The 26913-nt window shown below is 43.3% G+C and overlaps 1 protein-coding gene and 1 pseudogene across 2 annotated transcripts; both read right to left on the bottom strand.

The window, feature by feature from the left end:
• Positions 1-358: 358 nt before the first annotated feature.
• Positions 359-1812, bottom strand: LOC112694860 (annotated as a pseudogene).
• Positions 1813-19051: 17239 nt separating this feature from the next.
• LOC125502026 lies at positions 19052-20588 on the bottom strand. Of its 2 annotated transcripts, none has more exons than XM_048659508.1 (2): positions 20376-20588; positions 19052-20299 (listed from the first exon to the last, which is right to left on the bottom strand). In XM_048659508.1, the coding sequence occupies exon 2, from the start codon at positions 20199-20201 to the stop codon at positions 19065-19067; it is 1137 nt and encodes a 378-aa protein (XP_048515465.1). In that variant the 5' UTR covers positions 20202-20299; positions 20376-20588; the 3' UTR covers positions 19052-19064. The 2 variants fall into 2 exon arrangements, with proteins under 2 accessions (XP_048515465.1, XP_048515464.1); XM_048659507.1 differs by having other exon boundaries at positions 19052-20286.
• Between the last annotated feature and the right edge of the window lie 6325 nt (positions 20589-26913).

Raw genomic sequence — 26913 nt, 5'->3', positions numbered from 1 at the left:
AAAATACTCCCACTCTTTACGGTCATTTCCTGATTGCCCGTTATGGGCAATGACGTTTTTTTAAGTGCGTTTCAATGCCTGGAAATTTGTTGCACATAAAATGGAGATAAAGATTAGCTCATGGTCTATTCTGACATCATATGTATGTGTTAAGCAGATAGGTTTACATTCGTCACAGTTTTCATCCTGCTGTTGCTGTATCTGCTGTTGCTGCAGCTGCTGTTGTAGCTCTGGTTGTAGCTGTGTTTGTTTTTGCTGTTGTTGTAGCGGCAGTGGTAATTGGTATTGCTGTTGTTGTTGATGGTGATGTGTATTAGAAGCTACTAAGAAAAAAGAATACTGTGTTTATCTGAAATAAAAATACGTTTGGATTATTTTGACAGTATAGTACTTCACTATTTACTTTTGGAACTCGCAGCGTGACTCAATTTCGCATGGCGCAGCAGCTTTGTTGCAAATTCCATATCTGAAAACATGAATTCCTGGTATATAATCCTTGGTGTGCCACACCTTGAGGTTTCAAAGTCACGGTTAGTTTTGTCATCCACGGTCTTAACGCGTAGCCAGAATCACCTATTGTTAACACAAATGGAGTGTTGCGAAACATACTTAATTATGATTTTGGATATCGCGTATTGCATGTATTACCTAGCAAGAAATAATGGTGCCTACGATTATAAATTTCTTGCATTATGGGAATCACATTAGTGTTATTCCAAATGTAGGAATCACGAGTACTTCCAGGGTATCGAGAATCGACGTTTAAAATTCTAAGTTCAGTATCACAAATCTAGAGATTGAATTACAGTTGTTTCATCAGTACTAACGCCTGATGAGATTTCATTACATTCTTACCAATTGTACGTTGATGGAATGATGTGCTTTTCTATTGACATCGATATGTTCAGGATAATTTTCATCTTCTTTTGGAGGTGGTAATATCGCTACGTGAGTACAATCTATACAACCAATTGCACCAGGAAACTGCTTCTCGACCCAAAATCTATATGTATATGTATAATAAATGTAATAGAGCACGACCATACAGATGATAATATGTAACTTTATAAATGCAATCTTTCCTTACTTGTTAGGTAGTTGTTGAAGCTTCTCTATATTATTAAGAATGAAGCGTATCCAAGTATCAAACACTTTTGGTGAACTCAGAATATTCCTAACATTGCGAATACATCCGTCGATTGACGGTTGACTCATAGCTACATTAGTATTCCCTGCAATGCAATTCTGATAGCTGCCTGATCCAATAAAGCGTAATGCTGCTATGATCTGTAGCGGAATCATATTATGTTTCAAGGTGACTTTTCCTATATTCATCAGTATTTTTGTATCTCTGTTTTGTGTTTAATTTGTAACCGGAAGAAAATAAACATATACTGTAATATAATTTGTCTAGCTCGAATGCGCTGATTGTAATATTGAAATCTTCTGCGTGAAAACCGGCTATGATTTCGAAACGGCCGTTCCTCCAAGCAAAACTCGAGAGTTAGGGTTCGCTAAGCGGAATTCAAAATAACTGGGTTTTCAACGCAACTGTCGGATTAAGTTAAAATTTACTTGTACGCTTGCGTCTAAAGCTCAAGTTCTTGATAGTCCTAATGAATATTCTTCTACAATATCTATGACTCTGTGAGCTGTTTCTTTCTTCAATCGGAAGAGCTTTGTAGATTGTCGTTTCGACAATTCAAATGGATCGTCTCGTACGTGGAACCGCGCTCTTTCATTATAAACAGAATGATCTTTCAATTGTCCAGCGACATGAAGCCGAACAACGTTTTTATATCTCATGTCCATTGCTGTGAATAAGAAATGATTATGATATGGATATTAATTTTGCCTTTACTACCAAGCGCACTTTTGTCGAAAACTACCTTTTGTTTTGAATCTCATACTGCACGATTCGCATGTCGCATGGATCAACGAATTCAGACCTACATAGAAGTGCACTTCTTTGGATCAAGTTGATGCCAAAGATTTCGGGACAAAATCTGCCGCAAGATGGAACTAATATGTAGTCTGCAAGGTGAACGCGTGCTGTACCATAGAATGGGCGGAGATTATAGTTCGGGGCCGCGGTCGTGTGAAATAAGTAACATCTGAAGACGACTGGCGCGAACTACAGCTGGTGCCTATTTCAAAAGTGAAAAAAGAACGAGTACGATAAATCAGGCAAAAAAAAATTTTTTTTATCGTACGTTTTGATATTAAAAAAATATGATCATGGACATATGTCGAAAATTAAAGGTGGGTTAGCTTATTGAAAGATTCAAATACTTACATTTACCTCGACTCATTAGATCCGGCACGTTATTGTTACTTATTTTACAGTTCGAGCCCACTCTTGGCTAATGCTCAACTCACATTCATCATACGTTATATATTACATGAGTATGATAGAGCGAGACAAATATTCAGGGAAATTTCAATTTCAGCAGGAATTGACGGGATTGATAATTTTAGGTTTCAGTTGTCATTACTCAATGAAAACCACGAGAAGGTGGTGGGCATCTTCCATCAGGGAGGGATTTTGGAATGAAGGATGAAAGGTTTTGACGAATGGTCGTAGGAGGAACTGGTACACATATAATTTAGGTGCATACAGTATACACTACATACAAATATATGAACCAATATATGAGTATGATGAAAGCATGCAAAACTACTGAGAATTTATTATGTAAAATATTTGCAAGCAGTTAGAAGCAAAGCCAAGTGAGTAAGCGTCAATGGGCATGGAAGAGCATCCACACACTGATTTAAAGCAGTAGGTGAAACCGAAGAAAAAAAATTTAAAGGTTGTTTGCTGATGATAGCAAGACGCAAACTTAGTGAATCACAGATGAGTAATTTTCTGTAATTTGCGGTTAGGTTTTGAGCCTGCAGAGACTGGAGGTCGCTTATTGTTACAACGATCCCTACGATCTTTAGACATCCACTTGAGATTGTAGAAGATATGAACGCAAACAAAGAATGCAATGATGAATTCGAGATGCTTCTGGGAATCCTTGTGATTGGTGTCGGAACAGTTGGCAAAACAATGAGAAATACAGCTCCGAAGATAACGACCAAGGAACTCTTTATGACTGTACTGTTTGAACTGCACATCGAAGATTTGATACTAAAATATTAAGGTTTCACTAGTTTGTTCAAGATCTTGGTTGTTTTTTGTGAGATCCTGTAAACAATCTGAACATTGAAATTTTTTCAAACACTCGTGTGCAATATATCCTGCAACATACCTCATGGCACATTCCTGCAGAGAACCGTCTAAGAATAAAGGATAATGATTCGTCTACATGTTCTGTCAATGATTGGGGCTGATAAGGTCTATCTGAAGATGTGTTGTCACCTGTCTCTGGTAATTCGATACGAATTTGGTCGTCACAGTTAACCCAATTGTCTATGTTAAGATTTATGGCAGCAATAGATGGAGCGACGTCACAGGCTGGAAGATTTGATGAAGACTGGAATTGCTCAGATGGAAAGGTAGCAAACAACGAAGTGGCATCGTCCCGCTCACGGTTTGTGCCACTGGGCGGCTTCATTAAATTGACAGTCATTGCATACTGAAGGTTCCTACGAAATTGCATAGACGAAGGATTGTCATTATGACCGCAACGAATTCGAAGGATGGCAAATAGATTCTCTAACGCGTATTGATTAAAATGTGCGGTGGGTAAGTAAAGGGAGCCCTCATCGCGCATCATCTGCCAAAGCTGAAGAATGCTATTGACAGTTGATATCAGTCCAGAAAAACAGGGTAGTGATGGTCCTGCTGAAGTCTTTCACTTCTTCAACCATGCTACAGCACCTTGTAAGAAGTTCTCGACTTGGGGCTGCTTAGAAGATAAAGCGCGCTTCAAAGGATTGGGATCATAAGAACTACGACTATTGAGGCAATCGAACAAATCGTTCATATTTTTTATAAATTGAGCAGTAGATGGGCCTGCTGGATGTTTCAAATCCCCTGTGAACACTGCTGTGGAAATTGCTGCAGATACAGAACCACTGAAGACTTGTGTCGCTGAGCTAACCTTCATTCGTTGAAAGATGTTCGGATCTACATGCCTATCCGTCAGTTTTGGGGCAGCCCTACAGGAACTTTTGGCTTCGAGTCCGCGTAGCTCCCGAATTGGTTCCCAGGTGTTGCAGAATTAGTGGTAGGACCAATAAAAACATTAACAGTGAGAATTAGATAGGTTTTGTATTTTATCACACTTATTTACTTGTTGGACGTCACAGGTACAGAAACGAGAGCGACCGCTGTTTCAGTCATACTAACGATAACAGATTACAGACCAGATTCAAACGGGTCTAGTCTAAGTCATAGAATGTTCTGATTGGTGTAAATTATTTACTCATAGACCAACACTCTCCCTTAAACCAATCAGTATCATAAAAATAATAACAATATAATCTTTATTTCACGCCTAGCTTTTCAGTTAATTCGGCATGTCTTGGACCATTTAGTCCCTTTGTACATATGTCTGCTATCATTTCTTTGGTTGGTAAGTATTTTAATTCCATTTTCTTTTTCTCGATGACTTCTCTTATATAATGATATTTCACACTTATGTGTCTCGTTCTTTTGTGAAATATTGGGTTACTGGCTAATTTTCGTGCACTTTGATTATCGTTAAAAATTACAATTGGATTCTTTCTTTTGGTTATTTCGTATATAAATCCTTTCAGATATACTGCCTCTCTTGCAGCCTCTGAGATTGCAATATATTCTGCTTGGGTGGATGACAGAGCTGTTGTTTTTTGTTTTTGGCAACTCCAAGATATTGCTGTGTTGGCTAACTTAAACACATATCCCGTGTATGATTTTCTGTCGACTTCGTCATTCGCCCAATCAGCGTCTGCATATCCTTCGATATCAGTTCCAGTTTTTTGAAATATTAAACCCTTATTTATAGTTCCGTTTAAGTATCTAAAAACTCTTTTGACTGCTGACCAGTGTTCTTTGTCATGATTTACATTAAATTGGCTTAGATACGATACAGCATAGGCAATATCAGGTCTGGTGCTAACACATAAATACATTAAGCTACCTATTGCATTTTGATATGGAAGTTTATCACTGTTATCCTTACTTATTTCTAATTTTGTATTTGTAGCGACAGGATTTTTAACGTGTTTTGCCTCTGTCATTCCAAATTTCTTCGAAATCTCGAAGGTGTATTGTCTTTGACTTAGCTTGATCTGATTTCTGACTCTATCTCTAGTCACTTCCATACCTAAACAATTTGTAACTGGCCCCAGATCTTTTATTTTTAAATTTTGATGTAAGGCCTTTTTCAAGCTAGCTGCTTCATGTTTGTCATTGTAAAACACAAAAAAATCGTCTACATACAATGCTATTACCACACAAGTTTCATTGTTTGTTTTATAGTAGACACAGGGTTCATTTTTAGATTGTACATAATTAAGATTTTTTAAAACGTGTTGAGCTTTTTGATTCCAGGCTCGAGCCGCCTGTTTTAAACCATAAACTGCACGCTTCAGTAAGCAAACTTTGTGACTCCCTCCCTCAACGCTAAAACCTTCTGGTTGCGACATGTAAATTTTTTCACTTAAGTCACCATTTGAAAATGCTGTACAAACGTCTAGGTGGTCTATCTCTAAATCTATTTCTACAGATAATGCAATTAAGGTTCTCATGGTAGTTTGTCTGACAACAGGTGAAAATGTCTCAAAATAGTCGATCCTGTAATGCTGACTACAGCCTTTGGCTACTAACCTGGCTTTATAACGACATATGTCCCCATTATTGTCTCTTTTGATTTTATACACCCATTTGCATTTGACTAGCGGTTGTTCTCTAGGTTTTTCAACCAAAATCCATGCATCATTTTCATTGAAAGAATTTATCTCGTTGCGCATGGCTTCTTCCCATTTGTCCCTATCCTCGCTTTCTTTTGCCTCAGTATATGTTTTTGGTTCCGCTATATCGCTTATTGCTTGGAAGAGAAAATGATCTTGGAACTTCTTGGGTTGTCGTTCTCTCAATGGGTATCGTCTTTCATTTTCTACGATCGGTTGTTCAACATCTTCTACTTCTTCTGCACTTTCGTACTCGTCATGATTTGATAACTCTTCGACGTGATCCTCAATCAAACTCTCAACCGAATCTTCACCTGAATCTTCGACTGAATCATCCTTATTGATTCTGTCAATTGCCTGTTCCTCACCTATGTTTGGTTCATTTTCTACATCGTCGAGCATTTTTTGGGCTTCTTCAATTTCTAAAATGTCAGATAGTTGTATTCGGGGGAATGTTGTTTTCTCCCTAGATTCAGAACAATGAGTTTGATCTTCGATAAAAATCACATCCCTTCCACGTATTATTTTCGTAGGATTTTGAGGATCCAAAAGTCTATAGGCTTTACTCTCCTCGCTATACCCAACAAATATATACCGCTTACTCGTGGGATCAAGTTTTTTACGTTTCTCCTGTGGAATATGCAAATAAGCAGGACATCCAAAAACCCTTAAATGGCTTAGATCAATTTTTACTTCTGACCACAACTCTTCAGGTATCTTCCCCGGAATCCTTTTATGAGGTGATCTATTTAATAGATAACCAGCTGTATTTGCTGCTTCTGCCCACATCCGCTTATTGCATCCACTCTCTTGCAACATGCATCTGACTTTTTCTAAAATTGAACGATTTCGCCTTTCAGCAGCACCGTTCTGCTGAGGTGTATATGGAACGGTTAGTTCATGTTTGATGCCATTTGTTTTTAGAAAGTCATTGAAGTTTTTGCTGGTATACTCACAGCCATTGTCCGAACGTAACTTCTTGATCTTTGTACCAGTTTGATTTTCCACCAATTGCTTGAATTCTTGGAATTTTGCTGATGCTTGATCCCTTGTTTTAAGAAAATACAGGAAAATCTTTCTAGAAAAATCATCGACAAATGTAAGCATGTACCTGGCTCCACTCCATGATTCTTCTTGAAACGGTCCACAGATATCAGTATGTATAAGCTCCAGTTTTTTACTAGCCTGCTTTTCTGATGATTTGTACGGCCTCCGAGTCATCTTTCCTTCCAAGCACGCGATACAGTGTTTTATTTCAATTGGATTTGAAAATTTCACCCCTGCAGCTAAATCATTCATTAGTATATTCATACTTGTTTTATTTAAATGGCCCAACCGTTTATGCCAAAGATCGTAACTTAAGTTTGAATTCGCTGCATATACTCGTTCCCTTAAATCAACTTCTAATTTGTAAATGCCATCAGAACTTTCTGCGACTGCCAATATCTCGCCTGCTACGGTATAATCTTCTGCATCATAAATCTTACAACCAGCTTGTTCAAAAACTACAATCATGCCCTTTTGAACCATTTTGCTTACTGATAGAAGGTTTGCAGAAAGATTTGGTACGTATAAGACGTCAGAAATTCTATTCACATTACTACTAGATTTGATATTAACGGAAACGTTACCTACGCCTTTGCTAAACAGTTTACCATTTCCAGCTACAGTTATTTCATGACCTATACCCGAATGCTCGGAATAACTTGTAAACCAATCTTGTTTACACGTCATGTGATTAGAAGCCCCTGAATCTACATACCACTTATCACTATGTGTATTTATGGCTAATGCTGACAATAACGCTTTTTCTTCTCTACGCTCTTTTTTCTGCTCCTTCGACGATGTCCTGGTAGAGCTGGACTTCGGCTTCGTGCAATTAGGTTTCGAATGTCCCCAGTCACCGCAGTTCCAACATCTAGGTTTCCTTGACTTTTTCTTATAGAATTTATTCGAAAACAGAGCAACATCGTTTGATTTCGAGTCTCCTTGGTATCTTTGATCTTGCAGCAATTTTGTTTTCACATAATCACTTGTGATCTCGATATTTGTGTTTTCGAGAGCCATAATCATCGGTTGGTATTCACTCGTCAGACCTTTTAACATCAACACACCAAGCATTTCGTCATCTACAGGCTTCCCTATTGCGCTCAGTTTTAACGCGATTGACATGAAAAAATTTACATAGTCTTGCATATTTTGAAAATCTTGCAAACTCACTGAACATAGAGACTGTAACAGACTTATTCTTCGATTAACACCTTTATCTTCGAAAGCTTTTTCAAGAGTCACCCAAGCTTCCTTAGCGTTTTTTGTTAAAGTTATATACGGCTTAACACAAGGTTCGACCATTAATGACGGTGTATTTTTATGCCATTGAACGCATCACGCACGCTGTAAGCTCCCCGTCGATTGGGGGGTGGACGGTTTTTGTTCTACCTTGCGGGCCTTCGCGCAAGCGTTGTCGCCCGGAGGAAAAAACGGATCCGTTCGCGTGCGTGCGCGCGGCTCGAATCGAAACACACCCGTCGGGCGAAAGGGAATCCGGTTCCTATTCCGGAACCCGGCAGCGGAACCGTTTACAAGTCGGGCCCTCGCAAGAGAGCTCGTCGGGGTAACCCAAAAAGACCTGGAGACGCTGTCGGGAGATCCGGAAAGAGTTTTCTTTTCTGTATAAGCGTTCGAGTTCCCTGGAATCCTCTAGCAGGGAGATAGGGTTTGGAACGCGAAGAGCACCGCAGTTGCGGCGGTGTCCGGATCTTCCCCTCGGACCTTGAAAATCCAGGAGAGGGCCACGTGAAGGTGTCGCGCCGGTTCGTACCCATATCCGCAGCAGGTCTCCAAGGTGAAGAGCCTCTAGTCGATAGACTAATGTAGGTAAGGGAAGTCGGCAAATTGGATCCGTAACTTCGGAATAAGGATTGGCTCTGAGGATCGGGGCGTGTCGGGCTTGGTCGGGAAGCGGGTTTGGCTGACGTGCCGGGCCTGGGCGAGGTGAAGGTAATAACCGGATCCGTGCTCGGTCCCGTGCCTTGGCCTCCCGCGGATCTGCCTCGCTGCGAGGCTTCCGTGACGGCTTGCCGTCGCGGTCGTCCTCTTCGGCCGCTATTTAACGGTCAGCTCAGAACTGGCACGGACTGGGGGAATCCGACTGTCTAATTAAAACAAAGCATTGCGATGGCCCTAGCGGGTGTTGACGCAATGTGATTTCTGCCCAGTGCTCTGAATGTCAACGTGAAGAAATTCAAGCAAGCGCGGGTAAACGGCGGGAGTAACTATGACGACTCTCTTAAGTCAACACTGACGGTTGGAGCTGACACGCTCGGACATGTTGGCACTATCTGCCTCGCCCATAGCGATGAGAGCCAAGTCTTGTCGTTTTATGAGGTAGCGAGTTACCATATTTGAGACTAAACTGGCGTTTTGGTTGTCACTCAATTTATAATTCTTGAAAGACGGGGTTTCGAAAGATGCTGCCGCGGAAGCAGCGGCTATAAAAAGAGGAAAGTTGTTTCGGTTGAGACAGGCGGTCTCTTCCCGGGAGTAAAGAATTTTGGCGAATGGGACCTCATCCCTAGGAAGGGTTTCTAGATAATTTGGAGCTGACACGCTCGGACATGTTGGCACTATCTGCCTCGCCCATAGCGATGGGAGCCAAGTCTTGTCGTTTTATGAGGTAGCGAGTTACCATATTTGAGACTAAACTGGCGTTTTGGTTGTCACTCAATTTATAATTCTTGAAAGACGGGGTTTCGAAAGATGCTGCCGCGGAAGCAGCGGCTATAAAAAGAGGAAAGTTGTTTCGGTTGAGACAGGCGGTCTCTTCCCGGGAGTAAAGAATTTTGGCGAATGGGACCTCATCCCTAGGAAGGGATTCTAGATAATTCCACGCAGCAAGCATGGGACTAGTCTCCCCTCGGAGAGATCGGGTGGCTAGAATCTCGGGGTACTTATTGTAAAGGTACTTATCAATGAGCACGATATGGGTCATCTCCGAGTATTCGAGTAGAGTAAGGACATCTCGGAAGACCCTCCTCATCGTACCCGCGTTCTCGGAAAGGCCAACGATCGCCTTAAAGACAAGTTTCTTTAATTCGAACGCTGACCCAAAGAGGTTATTTAAGTATGACATGGCGCTGCAATCTAGAAACTGGGTGGAGCTTAGTATCTCCTTCTCCGCGGCGCTCCCTATGGAATTGATAAATCCACTAATACGACGCTCGTATCACTTCTCAAATCCTATTTGAGTGACCTGCTTAGAGATTGAAAGCACAGTCACGCAGAACATTGCGAGAGAGCACTTGTAATTATCCTCGAAGATGTTGCCTTCTTCAGGTACTTTATCATAGAAAGCCTCAGTGAAAGAATCCCACAGGCCTTTTCGGATTTCTTCCGCCGTTACAATAGCGGCCTGCAGATCATAGCCTGCCAGGGAGAGGGCTTGTTTTAAGTTCCCTGCACTTGCAATTCCGCTCTTTCCGGATATGGTTAGGAACCCAGAGAGTAGGCCGGCCAGAGATTCTGCCGCTGAGCAGATAGCGCCATCTTTATCCTCTGTTAGGCGAGAGCAAGCCCAGACTAACATCGTGGACAGGCCTGTCTCGGACGTATCTGAGGCATCCAGGATATAGACAGGGAGGGCACGCTTATCCAGATTCCGAAATGGGATCTGTTTGATGCCCGAGGGGGCGCTCCGCTTATGAGACAAAGATGATAACTTGCCTCTAAGGCTGGTGCTCCCCTCGGCCATGGTACGGGAATGGGAGGGTAGAATTTTTAAGATGGGAGGGATAAAGATTGTGCAGTCTGCGTACAGACTACCCTCTAAGAGGAATTAGTATGGTATGTATGTGGGGTGTAGAGAGATTGAGGGAATTGGAATAGAATCAGCCTTGTTTGGATGTTAATACCACTGTGGGCGGGAGTAACTATGACTCTCTTAAGTCAACACTGTGAGTGCTCGGACCATTGGTCCCTTCCTTTCAGGTCATCTGGGCAGGGACCGCCGATCCCTGTACCAAGCGAACAATGCCGATACCACCGTGCATTTCGCGGCTGCAAATTATATGGGGGGACCTTGGTCTTTCTATCGTCGGGCCACAGAAGCTTTTTCTTCCTTTTGGGCTTACTGTTAATTTACATATATATATATACGAACATATTGTATTATGTTTATTATTGATGATATTGTTTTCATCTCCGTTTTCTTCGGGAGCGGATGCGTGTACGGGTGGGCGTCACGCTGGGCCGCAGTGCCTTAAGAGCTTAGTTACCTAAAGGATCGATGATGCGAACACACAGCCTATCTCGATCAAGTCTGGCACCACCTTCTCGAGGTTTCCGCTGACAATCTCAACCGAGGCAGCCCGGTGAGAGCAAACGGTGTCTGTCGCGGTCGTCCTCTTCGGCCGCTATTTAACGGTCAGCTCAGAACTGGCACGGACTGGGGGAATCCGACTGTCTAATTAAAACAAAGCATTGCGATGGCCCTAGCGGGTGTTGACGCAATGTGATTTCTGCCCAGTGCTCTGAATGTCAACGTGAAGAAATTCAAGCAAGCGCGGGTAAACGGCGGGAGTAACTATGACTCTCTTAAGTCAACACTGACGGTTGGAGCTGACACGCTCGGACATGTTGGCACTATCTGCCTCGCCCATAGCGATGGGAGCCAAGTCTTGTCGTTTTATGAGGTAGCGAGTTACCATATTTGAGACTAAACTGGCGTTTTGGTTGTCATTCAATTTATAATTCTCGAAAGACGGGGTTTCGAAAGATGCTGCCGCGGAAGCAGCGGCTATAAAAAGAGGAAAGTTGTTTCGGTTGAGACAGGCGGTCTCTTCCCGGGAGTAAAGAATTTTGGCGAATGGGACCTCATCCCTAGGAAGGGTTTCTAGATAATTTGGAGCTGACACGCTCGGACATGTTGGCACTATCTGCCTCGCCCATAGCGATGGGAGCCAAGTCTTGTCGTTTTATGAGGTAGCGAGTTACCATATTTGAGACTAAACTGGCGTTTTGGTTGTCACTCAATTTATAATTCTTGAAAGACGGGGTTTCGAAAGATGCTGCCGCGGAAGCAGCGGCTATAAAAAGAGGAAAGTTGTTTCGGTTGAGACAGGCGGTCTCTTCCCGGGAGTAAAGAATTTTGGCGAATGGGACCTCATCCCTAGGAAGGGTTTCTAGATAATTCCACGCAGCAAGCATGGGACTAGTCTCCCCTCGGAGAGATCGGGTGGCTAGAATCTCGGGGTACTTATTGTAAAGGTACTTATCAATGAGCACGATATGGGTCATCTCCGAGTATTCGAGTAGAGTAAGGACATTTCGGAAGACCCTCCCCATCGTACCCGCGTTCTCGGAAAGGCCAACGATCGCCTTAAAGACAAGTTTCTTTAATTCGAACGCTGACCCAAAGAGGTTATTTAAGTATGACATGGCGCTGCAATCTAGAAACTGGGTGGAGCTTAGTATCTCCTTCTCCGCGGCGCTCCCTATGGAATTGATAAATCCACTAATACGACGCTCGTACCACTTCTCAAATCCTATTTGAGTGACCTGCTTAGAGATTGAAAGCACAGTCACGCAGAACATTGCGAGAGAGCACTTGTAATTATCCTCGAAGATGTTGCCTTCTTCAGGTACTTTATCATAGAAAGCCTCAGTGAAAGAATCCCACAGGCCTTCTCGGATTTCTTTCGCCGTTACAATAGCGGCCTGCAGATCATAGCCTGCCAGGGAGAGGGCTTGTTTTAAGTTCCCTGCACTTGCAATTCCGCTCTTTCCGGATATGGTTAGGAACCCAGAGAGTAGGCCGGCCAGAGATTCTGCCGCTGAGCAGATAGCGCCATCTTTATCCTCTGTTAGGCGAGAGCAAGCCCAGACTAACATCGTGGACAGGCCTGTCTCGGACGTATCTGAGGCATCCAGGATATAGACAGGGAGGGCACGCTTATCCAGATTCCGAAATGGGATCTGTTTGATGCCCGAGGGGGCGCTCCGCTTATGAGACAAAGATGATAACTTGCCTCTAAGGCTGGTGCTCCCCTCGGCCATGGTACGGGAATGGGAGGGTAGAATTTTTAAGATGGGAGGGATAAAGATTGTGCAGTCTGCGTACAGACTACCCTCTAAGAGGAATTAGTATGGTATGTATGTGGGGTGTAGAGAGATTGAGGGAATTGGAATGGAATCAGCCTTGTTTGGATGTTAATACCACTGTGGGCGGGAGTAACTATGACTCTCTTAAGTCAACACTGTGAGTGCTCGGACCATTGGTCCCTTCCTTTCAGGTCATCTGGGCAGGGACCGCCGATCCCTGTACCAAGCGAACAATGCCGATACCACCGTGCATTTCGCGGCTGCAAATTATATGGGGGGACCTTGGTCTTTCTATCGTCGGGCCACAGAAGCTTTTTCTTCCTTTTGGGCTTACTGTTAATTTACATATATATATATACAAACATATTGTATTATGTTTATTATTGATGATATTGTTTTCATCTCCGTTTTCTTCGGGAGCGGATGCGTGTACGAGTGGGCGTCACGCTGGGCCGCAGTGCCTTAAGAGCTTAGTTACCTAAAGGATCGATGATGCGAACACACAGCCTATCTCGATCAAGTCTGGCACCACCTTCTCGTGGTTTCCGCTGACAATCTCAACCGAGGCAGCCCGGTGAGAGCAAACGGTGTTCGTCGCGGTCGTCCTCTTCGGCCGCTATTTAACGGTCAGCTCAGAACTGGCACGGACTGGGGGAATCCGACTGTCTAATTAAAACAAAGCATTGCGATGGCCCTAGCGGGTGTTGACGCAATGTGATTTCTGCCCAGTGCTCTGAATGTCAACGTGAAGAAATTCAAGCAAGCGCGGGTAAACGGCGGGAGTAACTATGACTCTCTTAAGTCAACACTGACGGTTGGAGCTGACACGCTCGGACATGTTGGCACTATCTGCCTCGCCCATAGCGATGGGAGCCAAGTCTTGTCGTTTTATGAGGTAGCGAGTTACCATATTTGAGACTAAACTGGCGTTTTGGTTGTCACTCAATTTATAATTCTTGAAAGACGGGGTTTCGAAAGATGCTGCCGCGGAAGCAGCGGCTATAAAAAGAGGAAAGTTGTTTCGGTTGAAACAGGCGGTCTCTTCCCGGGAGTAAAGAATTTTGGCGAATGGGACCTCATCCCTAGGAAGGGTTTCTAGATAATTTGGAGCTGACACGCTCGGACATGTTGGCACTATCTGCCTCGCCCATAGCGATGGGAGCCAAGTCTTGTCGTTTTATGAGGTAGCGAGTTACCATATTTGAGACTAAACTGGCGTTTTGGTTGTCACTCAATTTATAATTCTTGAAAGACGGGGTTTCGAAAGATGCTGCCGCGGAAGCAGCGGCTATAAAAAGAGGAAAGTTGTTTCGGTTGAGACAGGCGGTCTCTTCCCGGGAGTAAAGAATTTTGGCGAATGGGACCTCATCCCTAGGAAGGGATTCTAGATAATTCCACGCAGCAAGCATGGGACTAGTCTCCCCTCGGAGAGATCGGGTGGCTAGAATCTCGGGGTACTTATTGTAAAGGTACTTATCAATGAGCACGATATGGGTCATCTCCGAGTATTCGAGTAGAGTAAGGACATCTCGGAAGACCCTCCCCATCGTACCCGCGTTCTCGGAAAGGCCAACGATCGCCTTAAAGACAAGTTTCTTTAATTCGAACGCTGACCCAAAGAGGTTATTTAAGTATGACATGGCGCTGCAATCTAGAAACTGGGTGGAGCTTAGTATCTCCTTCTCCGCGGCGCTCCCTATGGAATTGATAAATCCACTAATACGACGCTCGTACCACTTCTCAAATCCTATTTGAGTGACCTGCTTAGAGATTGAAAGCACAGTCACGCAGAACATTGCGAGAGAGCACTTGTAATTATCCTCGAAGATGTTGCCTTCTTCAGGTACTTTATCATAGAAAGCCTCAGTGAAAGAATCCCACAGGCCTTCTCGGATTTCTTTCGCCGTTACAATAGCGGCCTGCAGATCATAGCCTGCCAGGGAGAGGGCTTGTTTTAAGTTCCCTGCACTTGCAATTCCGCTCTTTCCGGATATGGTTAGGAACCCAGAGAGTAGGCCGGCCAGAGATTCTGCCGCTGAGCAGATAGCGCCATCTTTATCCTCTGTTAGGCGAGAGCAAGCCCAGACTAACATCGTGGACAGGCCTGTCTCGGACGTATCTGAGGCATCCAGGATATAGACAGGGAGGGCACGCTTATCCAGATTCCGAAATGGGATCTGTTTGATGCCCGAGGGGGCGCTCCGCTTATGAGACAAAGATGATAACTTGCCTCTAAGGCTGGTGCTCCCCTCGGCCATGGTACGGGAATGGGAGGGTAGAATTTTTAAGATGGGAGGGATAAAGATTGTGCAGTCTGCGTACAGACTACCCTCTAAGAGGAATTAGTATGGTATGTATGTGGGGTGTAGAGAGATTGAGGGAATTGGAATGGAATCAGCCTTGTTTGGATGTTAATACCACTGTGGGCGGGAGTAACTATGACTCTCTTAAGTCAACACTGTGAGTGCTCGGACCATTGGTCCCTTCCTTTCAGGTCATCTGGGCAGGGACCGCCGATCCCTGTACCAAGCGAACAATGCCGATACCACCGTGCATTTCGCGGCTGCAAATTATATGGGGGGACCTTGGTCTTTCTATCGTCGGGCCACAGAAGCTTTTTCTTCCTTTTGGGCTTACTGTTAATTTACATATATATATAAGACAAAAGATGATATGAGGAACTTTCAGGAGAATTGCCAAAGTGTTGCTCTAAAAGAAAGAGCTTATATTTACGTGTGGTGTATATACAAAGGTTTCTACTATTATATACTATTACATACTATTTTAATGACATTTACCTAAAAGAAAGAGAAACGACAATTAAAGTCTATTCTCCTCGGTTTCCTTCTCCTTTAGTTTATTATTCCGTTTCCTAATTTTGTAAGTAATGTTCACGTGTGTTCTCTATCTTCATCATGTCATATATCGATCCCTGTCGACATCTCGATTATAGAACATGAGCTAATGTGGCGCGGTTAATTTAAATTAAGTTGAAGAAAGTGTTCTTTCTTTACATCTCCCCACCCGGGGTGAAAGTTCTTAATATCATCTATCCCAATTTCCTACATCTGTATCTTCTTCATCTGCTTCATATAAGTTCGCTGTGGCTGGTATTAGTTTAGTCACGTGAAATATACCTGTATCCGTTCTTTCTCTTCCTGTTTTTAGTCTGTAGATAGTGTCCGAAATTTTATCGGTTATTTCGAATGGTCCGATTCTCAGTTTGTCGAGTTTCCTTCTATTTAATCTATTTCCATTTTCCACATATATTAAATCTCCGACGTTGAATACATGGTTCTTTTTATTCTTATCGAATAAATTTTTATTGTAGTTGTGTGATCTGATAGTATTCTCCAACGCCACTTTCCTATTCCGATACCAGGTGTCTTTATCTTCGGCCTCTCTCAATTCCTTGGGTATGATGCTTACGTCTGTGCCATCCAGTAAATACCTTGGTGCAAATCCGGTTATTGAGTGTTCCGTTTCATTGTATTTTTCTACGCACTCGTGCGCCGTCGTTGTCCAAGCCTTCTTATTTATATTTTCGTTAATTTTGCATCTTATTTTATTAACGATTGTCTGGTTTAGCCTTTCGTTCAATCCGTTTGAGAAGGGTGCGTCGACTGCGGTGAGTACCATTTGTATGTTGTTTTCTTCTAGGTATTCTTTAAACTCCTTCGAGTTGATGCCCGGATATTGGTCTGTCAAAATCGTCTCCATTTGGTCTGTGTCCAGTACCTTCTTAACTAACTTGATAAAGTCATTCGCACTTTGTGTTTTGGAAGTTGTTATGAAGGCGTACCTTGTATAGTGGTCTACCAGTAGGTGCAGGTACCTCTTTGTAGATCGATTTCCTCCAAATCCCCCGATAGTGTCTATTGATACTATTTCAAATGGTCTTGTGGCTGGACCCAGGAATGACATCCGCCCGAATTTTCCTTGACTCCTTGATTTATTTTCTAGGCATACTTTGCATTCTTTGCAGGTTTTTGTTATAGTTTTTATTAGGTTTCTCGCTGTGTATTTTGAACTAATCATTCTTGTCATCTGTCTGATGCCAATGTGGCACCATTCCTCATGTATGTTTTTTATTAATTTTTTGCTGAAGTCTTCAGATAATATTATTTTTTTTTTATCCTTTTTTTTTTTGTAGAATATTTTATTTTCCTTCATTAGCTTTATTTTGTTCTCTTGTATATTTTTGTTTCGTTCTTGATCTTTTTCTATTTCGTCTATTCTGATTAAGTTGACTGTTCTCAGTAGTTCTTCTTTGTTTTCTTCCGGTTCTAAAACCGGGTTTCTACTAAGGCAGTCCGCCTCCAAATTTTCTTTTCCTGGGACATATTTTATTTCAAAGTCGTACTGTGATAGGTAATACGTTAGGTCCCCCAGTTCTTCGTCCGTTCGTGTTTTTACGTTCATATTTTCCAGGGGTTTGTGATCCGAGTATACCGTGAATCGTTTTCCTATAAGCCATTGTTGCCAGTACTTTATCGCCTCCTTAATAGCTAAACATTCCAAATAAATTGCCTTTTTCTTTTTTTGTGTCTCATTTAACTTTTTTGAGAAGTATGCTACCGGTCTATTTTTCCCATCTGTTTGTGTTTGTTTTAATATGGCTCCGATCCCTTCTATTGACGCATCCGTATTTATTACAATTGGAAGATCTTGATCAAATATCTCCAATACTGGTTGTGTGCATAGTATTTCTTTTATTCTGTCGAATGCGAGTTGACATTCCGCCGACCATGTAAATTTTTCGTTTTTCCGTAGTAATTTGTGTAGTGGATCTAAAATTATTGTGCCCTTTGGCAAGTATTCGTGATAAAAGTTTATTTTTCCCAAAAGCTGCCGGATGTTCTTCTGCGTCTTTGGTGTCGGAAAATTTTTTATTGAGATGAGATTGTCTTTTAGTGGTCTTACGGAGTTATTTTGGATCACATGTCCGAGGTATTTCACCGAGTCCGATGCGAATGTACATTTCTTGAACTTCAATCTGAACCCTTCGGTTGTGATGGCTTGTAATACTTGTTTTATGTGTTTCACGTGTTCTTCGAATGATGACGAATATATCAAAATGTCGTCGATGTAGTTCACCGCAAATTTCGTCAACCCGTGTTTCCTTAATATATTGCTTAAAATCCGTTGGAAAATTGCAGGAGATGTTTTCATACCAAATGGCAGACAGGTCCACTGGAAGTGTCCTTCTTGCGTGACAAATGCCGTTTTCCTTCTATCTTCGATACGTAGTGGTATGGACCAGAAGGCAGAGTTTATGTCCAACGACGTGAAGTATTTGCAATTCCTAGTTCGGATTATTAATTCGTCTATTATCGGGAATGGTTGTGCCTGTGGTACTATAATCTTATTCAAGTCTCTAAAGTCGATACAAAGTCTCGACTTTCTATTTTCATCTTTCTTAAACGCAAGCGTTACAGGCGCCGCGAAAGGGCTGTATGATTCCTCTATGAGGTTTTTCTCTAAGAGTTTTGATATTTGTTCCTCTATTTCTTTTTTATCTTCCATCGAGCATCTGTAAGGCCTTTTGCTGCAGTATTGATCAATTAGTAAGTCTATTCGTGCCTCATAATCCTTAACGGTGCCGATGTCGTATTTGTCTATTGCAAATATGCTTTTATATTCGTCTATTATTTTCTTTATTATAGCCCTTTTCTCTTCATCTAAGTGTTCTGTTTTTATGTCACATTCATCCTCTTTTACGTGTTCATTGAAGTTCACTGAATATGTTTTTTGTACTTGCTTATTGGCTATATTATCTGTATCTCTCAATCTAATATCTTTCACTTGTTTTATTTCCAAGTTCTCGTCTTGCGTTAGCTGAAATTCTTTTATCATGTCTAGGCCTATGATGAAGTCTTCGAAGTCTTCGTTCTCAACGATGAATACATCTATCATCTTTTCTATATCCAGTATTTTTATTTTCATAGTGACTAAACCTTTTGTACTCTTCACACCATTGACCGATTTTAAATATATCTTATTCGCATCCTCTTTTTCTTCCATTATTTTAATCAGTTTTGAGTTTATGAGCGACATTTGTGAGCCTGAGTCGTATGTCCCATTCACCTCTAGTTTATTTTCTATTAACATTTTCAATCTAATCAATGGTGTGGTTGTTCGTTTTTTGTCTCTGTATTTAATTCTACTTCTATTACTGAATGTTGTCCTACTACTTTCGGTTTATTTCTTTCTTTATTATTTTCCTGTGTCTTGAACCAGCATGCTTCCTGTGGGTGATATCTGCTTCCTTTGTTCAGATCTTCGCATATTTTGCATGGCTTCTTTTCTTCATTTCTCTTCTTGTAATCGGTTTTATTATCTGTCCTCTTCATGAAAGTTTTTCTATTCACTAAATTTTCGTATTTTCTAATTTCAGTGAATAGTGTTGTTGAATCTGTGCATGATTCTCTATCTATTCTATTCAATATGAATTCCGGCAGTCCTGTCGCTATGAGGGCTGTTAGTGTTACCGAATCTATGTCTTTGTTCATGTCTAACAAAAGCTTTTCTTTTTTTATCGCGTAGTCGATGAGTGATCCTTCTTTATATTTAAATGCTAGAGCATACGTTACCGTGTTCCATCCTTTGTCCGCAAAAGTCTCTAGGAATCTATTCTTCCATTCACCCCATTGTGCTTCGGTTGATAATCTTGTTAATGTTGCAGAGTGCCAATCTGCGCAGGATTTATCCAGGAATAGTCTCAATACTTCTATTTTTTGTTCATCTTCTGTGATATCAAGTCGTGTGCATTCTTTCTCGAACGTTTCCATCCATTGTTTGGCGTTCGAGTTCTTACTCGTGAACTTTTCAATCAGATACTTTTCTGCAATATTTTTCAGATTTTTTTCCCCGTTCCTCTTCTGTGATGCTTCTACTAATTTTTCTAATATCTTATTCAAGTTATCATTTTTTTCTTCCGCTGGGTTCTGTGCTTCTACTTCCTCCAAGTATTCATCTAAGAATTGTAAATTACCTTCTTCATCCGAATAGATTTCCTTCAGTTTATCCGTTAGTGTAATCCAAACCTTCCTTGATTGATGTCTTCTTTTGATGCTGTTCCTTACCTTAGCAAAAGTATCTGTTTTCATTAGTTCTGTGTGGTTAGCCATGTATATTTTGTCTCCTGACAAACAGTAAGTTTTCTCATCTTCTGTCTTGATTGAGGTTATGGCCAATGTGTTCGATTTTTCATCTTTTGGAGAAGCTACTATTGTAATTTCAAATTGTAGTCTGACCATTTTTGTTTGTTGTTGACCACAATTGTCGTTTTATAAGACAAAAGATGATATGAGGAACTTTCAGGAGAATTGCCAAAGTGTTGCTCTAAAAGAAAGAGCTTATATTTACGTGTGGTGTATATACAAAGGTTTCTACTATTATATACTATTACATACTATTTTAATGACATTTACCTAAAAGAAAGAGAAACGACAATTAAAGTCTATTCTCCTCGGTTTCCTTCTCCTTTAGTTTATTATTCCGTTTCCTAATTTTGTAAGTAATGTTCACGTGTGTTCTCTATCTTCATCATGTCATATATCGATCCCTGTCGACATCTCGATTATAGAACATGAGCTAATGTGGCGCGGTTAATTTAAATTAAGTTGAAGAAAGTGTTCTTTCTTTACATATATATATACAAACATATTGTATTATGTTTATTATTGATGATATTGTTTTCATCTCCGTTTTCTTCGGGAGCGGATGCGTGTACGAGTGGGCGTCACGCTGGGCCGCAGTGCCTTAAGAGCTTAGTTACCTAAAGGATCGATGATGCGAACACACAGCCTATCTCGATCAAGTCTGGCACCACCTTCTCGTGGTTTCCGCTGACAATCTCAACCGAGGCAGCCCGGTGAGAGCAAACGGTGTCCGTCGCGGTCGTCCTCTTCGGCCGCTATTTAACGGTCAGCTCAGAACTGGCACGGACTGGGGGAATCCGACTGTCTAATTAAAACAAAGCATTGCGATGGCCCTAGCGGGTGTTGACGCAATGTGATTTCTGCCCAGTGCTCTGAATGTCAACGTGAAGAAATTCAAGCAAGCGCGGGTAAACGACGGGAGTAACTATGACTCTCTTAAGTCAACACTGACGGTTGGAGCTGACACGCTCGGACATGTTGGCACTATCTGCCTCGCCCATAGCGATGGGAGCCAAGTCTTGTCGTTTTATGAGGTAGCGAGTTACCATATTTGAGACTAAACTGGCGTTTTGGTTGTCACTCAATTTATAATTCTTGAAAGACGGGGTTTCGAAAGATGCTGCCGCGGAAGCAGCGGCTATAAAAAGAGGAAAGTTGTTTCGGTTGAGACAGGCGGTCTCTTCCCGGGAGTAAAGAATTTTGGCGAATGGGACCTCATCCCTAGGAAGGGTTTCTAGATAATTTGGAGCTGACACGCTCGGACATGTTGGCACTATCTGCCTCGCCCATAGCGATGGGAGCCAAGTCTTGTCGTTTTATGAGGTAGCGAGTTACCATATTTGAGACTAAACTGGCGTTTTGGTTGTCACTCAATTTATAATTCTTGAAAGACGGGGTTTCGAAAGATGCTGCCGCGGAAGCAGCGGCTATAAAAAGAGGAAAGTTGTTTCGGTTGAGACAGGCGGTCTCTTCCCGGGAGTAAAGAATTTTGGCGAATGGGACCTCATCCCTAGGAAGGGTTTCTAGATAATTCCACGCAGCAAGCATGGGACTAGTCTCCCCTCGGAGAGATCGGGTGGCTAGAATCTCGGGGTACTTATTGTAAAGGTACTTATCAATGAGCACGATATGGGTCATCTCCGAGTATTCGAGTAGAGTAAGGACATCTCGGAAGACCCTCCCCATCGTACCTGCGTTCTCGGAAAGGCCAACGATCGCCTTAAAGACAAGTTTCTTTAATTCGAACGCTGACCCAAAGAGGTTATTTAAGTATGACATGGCGCTGCAATCTAGAAACTGGGTGGAGCTTAGTATCTCCTTCTCCGCGGCGCTCCCTATGGAATTGATAAATCCACTAATACGACGCTCGTACCACTTCTCAAATCCTATTTGAGTGACCTGCTTAGAGATTGAAAGCACAGTCACGCAGAACATTGCGAGAGAGCACTTGTAATTATCCTCGAAGATGTTGCCTTCTTCAGGTACTTTATCATAGAAAGCCTCAGTGAAAGAATCCCACAGGCCTTCTCGGATTTCTTCCGCCGTTACAATAGCGGCCTGCAGATCATAGCCTGCCAGGGAGAGGGCTTGTTTTAAGTTCCCTGCACTTGCAATTCCGCTCTTTCCGGATATGGTTAGGAACCCAGAGAGTAGGCCGGCCAGAGATTCTGCCGCTGAGCAGATAGCGCCATCTTTATCCTCTGTTAGGCGATAGCAAGCCCAGACTAACATCGTGGACAGGCCTGTCTCGGACGTATCTGAGGCATCCAGGATATAGACAGGGAGGGCACGCTTATCCAGATTCCGAAATGGGATCTGTTTGATGCCCGAGGGGGCGCTCCGCTTATGAGACAAAGATGATAACTTGCCTCTAAGGCTGGTGCTCCCCTCGGCCATGGTACGGGAATGGGAGGGTAGAATTTTTAAGATGGGAGGGATAAAGATTGTGCAGTCTGCGTACAGACTACCCTCTAAGAGGAATTAGTATGGTATGTATGTGGGGTGTAGAGAGATTGAGGGAATTGGAATAGAATCAGCCTTGTTTGGATGTTAATACCACTGTGGGCGGGAGTAACTATGACTCTCTTAAGTCAACACTGTGAGTGCTCGGACCATTGGTCCCTTCCTTTCAGGTCATCTGGGCAGGGACCGCCGATCCCTGTACCAAGCGAACAATGCCGATACCACCGTGCATTTCGCGGCTGCAAATTATATGGGGGGACCTTGGTCGTTCTATCGTCGGGCCACAGAAGCTTTTTCTTCCTTTTGGGCTTACTGTTAATTTACATATATATATATACAAACATATTGTATTATGTTTATTATTGATGATATTGTTTTCATCTCCGTTTTCTTCGGGAGCGGATGCGTGTACGAGTGGGCGTCACGCTGGGCCGCAGTGCCTTAAGAGCTTAGTTACCTAAAGGATCGATGATGCGAACACACAGCCTATCTCGATCAAGTCTGGCACCACCTTCTCGTGGTTTCCGCTGACAATCTCAACCGAGGCAGCCCGGTGAGAGCAAACGGTGTCCGTCGCGGTCGTCCTCTTCGGCCGCTATTTAACGGTCAGCTCAGAACTGGCACGGACTGGGGGAATCCGACTGTCCAATTAAAACAAAGCATTGCGATGGCCCTAGCGGGTGTTGACGCAATGTGATTTCTGCCCAGTGCTCTGAATGTCAACGTGAAAAAATTCAAGCAAGCGCGGGTAAACGACGGGAGTAACTATGACTCTCTTAAGTCAACACTGACGGTTGGAGCTGACACGCTCGGACATGTTGGCACTATCTGCCTCGCCCATAGCGATGGGAGCCAAGTCTTGTCGTTTTATGAGGTAGCGAGTTACCATATTTGAGACTAAACTGGCGTTTTGGTTGTCACTCAATTTATAATTCTTGAAAGACGGGGTTTCGAAAGATGCTGCCGCGGAAGCAGCGGCTATAAAAAGAGGAAAGTTGTTTCGGTTGAGACAGGCGGTCTCTTCCCGGGAGTAAAGAATTTTGGCGAATGGGACCTCATCCCTAGGAAGGGTTTCTAGATAATTTGGAGCTGACACGCTCGGACATGTTGGCACTATCTGCCTCGCCCATAGCGATGGGAGCCAAGTCTTGTCGTTTTATGAGGTAGCGAGTTACCATATTTGAGACTAAACTGGCGTTTTGGTTGTCACTCAATTTATAATTCTTGAAAGACGGGGTTTCGAAAGATGCTGCCGCGGAAGCAGCGGCTATAAAGAGAGGAAAGTTGTTTCGGTTGAGACAGGCGGTCTCTTCCCGGGAGTAATGAATTTTGGCGAATGGGACCTCATCCCTAGGAAGGGATTCTAGATAATTCCACGCAGCAAGCATGGGACTAGTCTTCCCTCGGAGAGATCGGGTGGCTAGAATCTCGGGGTACTTATTGTAAAGGTACTTATCAATGAGCACGATATGGGTCATCTCCGAGTATTCGAGTAGAGTAAGGACATCTCGGAAGACCCTCCCCATCGTACCCGCGTTCTCGGAAAGGCCAACGATCGCCTTAAAGACAAGTTTCTTTAATTCGAACGCTGACCCAAAGAGGTTATCTAAGTATGACATGGCGCTGCAATCTAGAAACTGGGTGGAGCTTAGTATCTCCTTCTCCGCGGCGCTCCCTATGGAATTGATAAATCCACTAATACGACGCTTGTACCACTTCTCAAATCCTATTTGAGTGACCTGCTTAGAGATTGAAAGCACAGTCACGCAGAACATTGCGAGAGAGCACTTGTAATTATCCTCGAAGATGTTGCCTTCTTCAGGTACTTTATCATAGAAAGCCTCAGTGAAAGAATCCCACAGGCCTTCTCGGATTTCTTTCGCCGTTACAATAGCGGCCTGCAGATCATAGCCTGCCAGGGAGAGGGCTTGTTTTAAGTTCCCTGCACTTGCAATTCCGCTCTTTCCGGATATGGTTAGGAACCCAGAGAGTAGGCCGGCCAGAGATTCTGCCGCTGAGCAGATAGCGCCATCTTTATCCTCTGTTAGGCGAGAGCAAGCCCAGACTAACATCGTGGACAGGCCTGTCTCGGACGTATCTGAGGCATCCAGGATATAGACAGGGAGGGCACGCTTATCCAGATTCCGAAATGGGATCTGTTTGATGCCCGAGGGGGCGCTCCGCTTATGAGACAAAGATGATAACTTGCCTCTAAGGCTGGTGCTCCCCTCGGCCATGGTACGGGAATGGGAGGGTAGAATTTTTAAGATGGGAGGGATAAAGATTGTGCAGTCTGCGTACAGACTACCCTCTAAGAGGAATTAGTATGGTATGTATGTGGGGTGTAGAGAGATTGAGGGAATTGGAATGGAATCAGCCTTGTTTGGATGTTAATACCACTGTGGGCGGGAGTAACTATGACTCTCTTAAGTCAACACTGTGAGTGCTCGGACCATTGGTCCCTTCCTTTCAGGTCATCTGGGCAGGGACCGCCGATCCCTGTACCAAGCGAACAATGCCGATACCACCGTGCATTTCGCGGCTGCAAATTATATGGGGGGACCTTGGTCTTTCTATCGTCGGGCCACAGAAGCTTTTTCTTCCTTTTGGGCTTACTGTTAATTTACATATATATATATACAAACATATTGTATTATGTTTATTATTGATGATATTGTTTTCATCTCCGTTTTCTTCGGGAGCGGATGCGTGTACGAGTGGGCGTCACGCTGGGCCGCAGTGCCTTAAGAGCTTAGTTACCTAAAGGATCGATGATGCGAACACACAGCCTATCTCGATCAAGTCTGGCACCACCTTCTCGTGGTTTCCGCTGACAATCTCAACCGAGGCAGCCCGGTGAGAGCAAACGGTGTCCGTCGCGGTCGTCCTCTTCGGCCGCTATTTAACGGTCAGCTCAGAACTGGCACGGACTGGGGGAATCCGACTGTCTAATTAAAACAAAGCATTGCGATGGCCCTAGCGGGTGTTGACGCAATGTGATTTCTGCCCAGTGCTCTGAATGTCAACGTGAAGAAATTCAAGCAAGCGCGGGTAAACGACGGGAGTAACTATGACTCTCTTAAGTCAACACTGACGGTTGGAGCTGACACGCTCGGACATGTTGGAACTATCTGCCTCGCCCATAGCGATGGGAGCCAAGTCTTGTCGTTTTATGAGATAGCGAGTTACCATATTTGAGACTAAACTGGCGTTTTGGTTGTCACTCAATTTATAATTCTTGAAAGACGGGGTTTCGAAAGATGCTGCCGCGGAAGCAGCGGCTATAAAAAGAGGAAAGTTGTTTCGGTTGAGACAGGCGGTCTCTTCCCGGGAGTAAAGAATTTTGGCGAATGGGACCTCATCCCTAGGAAGGGTTTCTAGATAATTTGGAGCTGACACGCTCGGACATGTTGGCACTATCTGCCTCGCCCATAGCGATGGGAGCCAAGTCTTGTCGTTTTATGAGGTAGCGAGTTACCATATTTGAGACTAAACTGGCGTTTTGGTTGTCACTCAATTTATAATTCTTAAAAGACGGGGTTTCGAAAGATGCTGCCGCGGAAGCAGCGGCTATAAAGAGAGGAAAGTTGTTTCGGTTGAGACAGGCGGTCTCTTCCCGGGAGTAAAGAATTTTGGCGAATGGGACCTCATCCCTAGGAAGGGATTCTAGATAATTCCACGCAGCAAGCATGGGACTAGTCTCCCCTCGGAGAGATCGGGTGGCTAGAATCTCGGGGTACTTATTGTAAAGGTACTTATCAATGAGCACGATATGGGTCATCTCCGAGTATTCGAGTAGAGTAAGGACATCTCGGAAGACCCTCCCCATCGTACCCGCGTTCTCGGAAAGGCCAACGATCGCCTTAAAGACAAGTTTCTTTAATTCGAACGCTGACCCAAAGAGGTTATTTAAGTATGACATGGCGCTGCAATCTAGAAACTGGGTGGAGCTTAGTATCTCCTTCTCCGCGGCGCTCCCTATGGAATTGATAAATCCACTAATACGACGCTCGTACCACTTCTCAAATCCTATTTGAGTGACCTGCTTAGAGATTGAAAGCACAGTCACGCAGAACATTGCGAGAGAGCACTTGTAATTATCCTCGAAGATGTTGCCTTCTTCAGGTACTTTATCATAGAAAGCCTCAGTGAAAGAATCCCACAGGCCTTCTCGGATTTCTTTCGCCGTTACAATAGCGGCCTGCAGATCATAGCCTGCCAGGGAGAGGGCTTGTTTTAAGTTCCCTGCACTTGCAATTCCGCTCTTTCCGGATATGGTTAGGAACCCAGAGAGTAGGCCGGCCAGAGATTCTGCCGCTGAGCAGATAGCGCCATCTTTATCCTC

This window comes from Athalia rosae, chromosome 8, assembly GCF_917208135.1.
Source record: "Athalia rosae chromosome 8, iyAthRosa1.1, whole genome shotgun sequence".
Classification (NCBI taxonomy): Eukaryota; Metazoa; Arthropoda; class Insecta; order Hymenoptera; family Athaliidae; genus Athalia; species Athalia rosae.
This window is presented reverse-complemented; position numbering and strand designations above follow the sequence as displayed.

Excerpts from the sequence above, each read along its gene's own strand:
- LOC125502026 (XM_048659508.1), bottom strand. The coding sequence starts at position 20,201 with ATGGTCAGACTACAATTTGAAATTACAATAGTAGCTTCTCCAAAAGAT.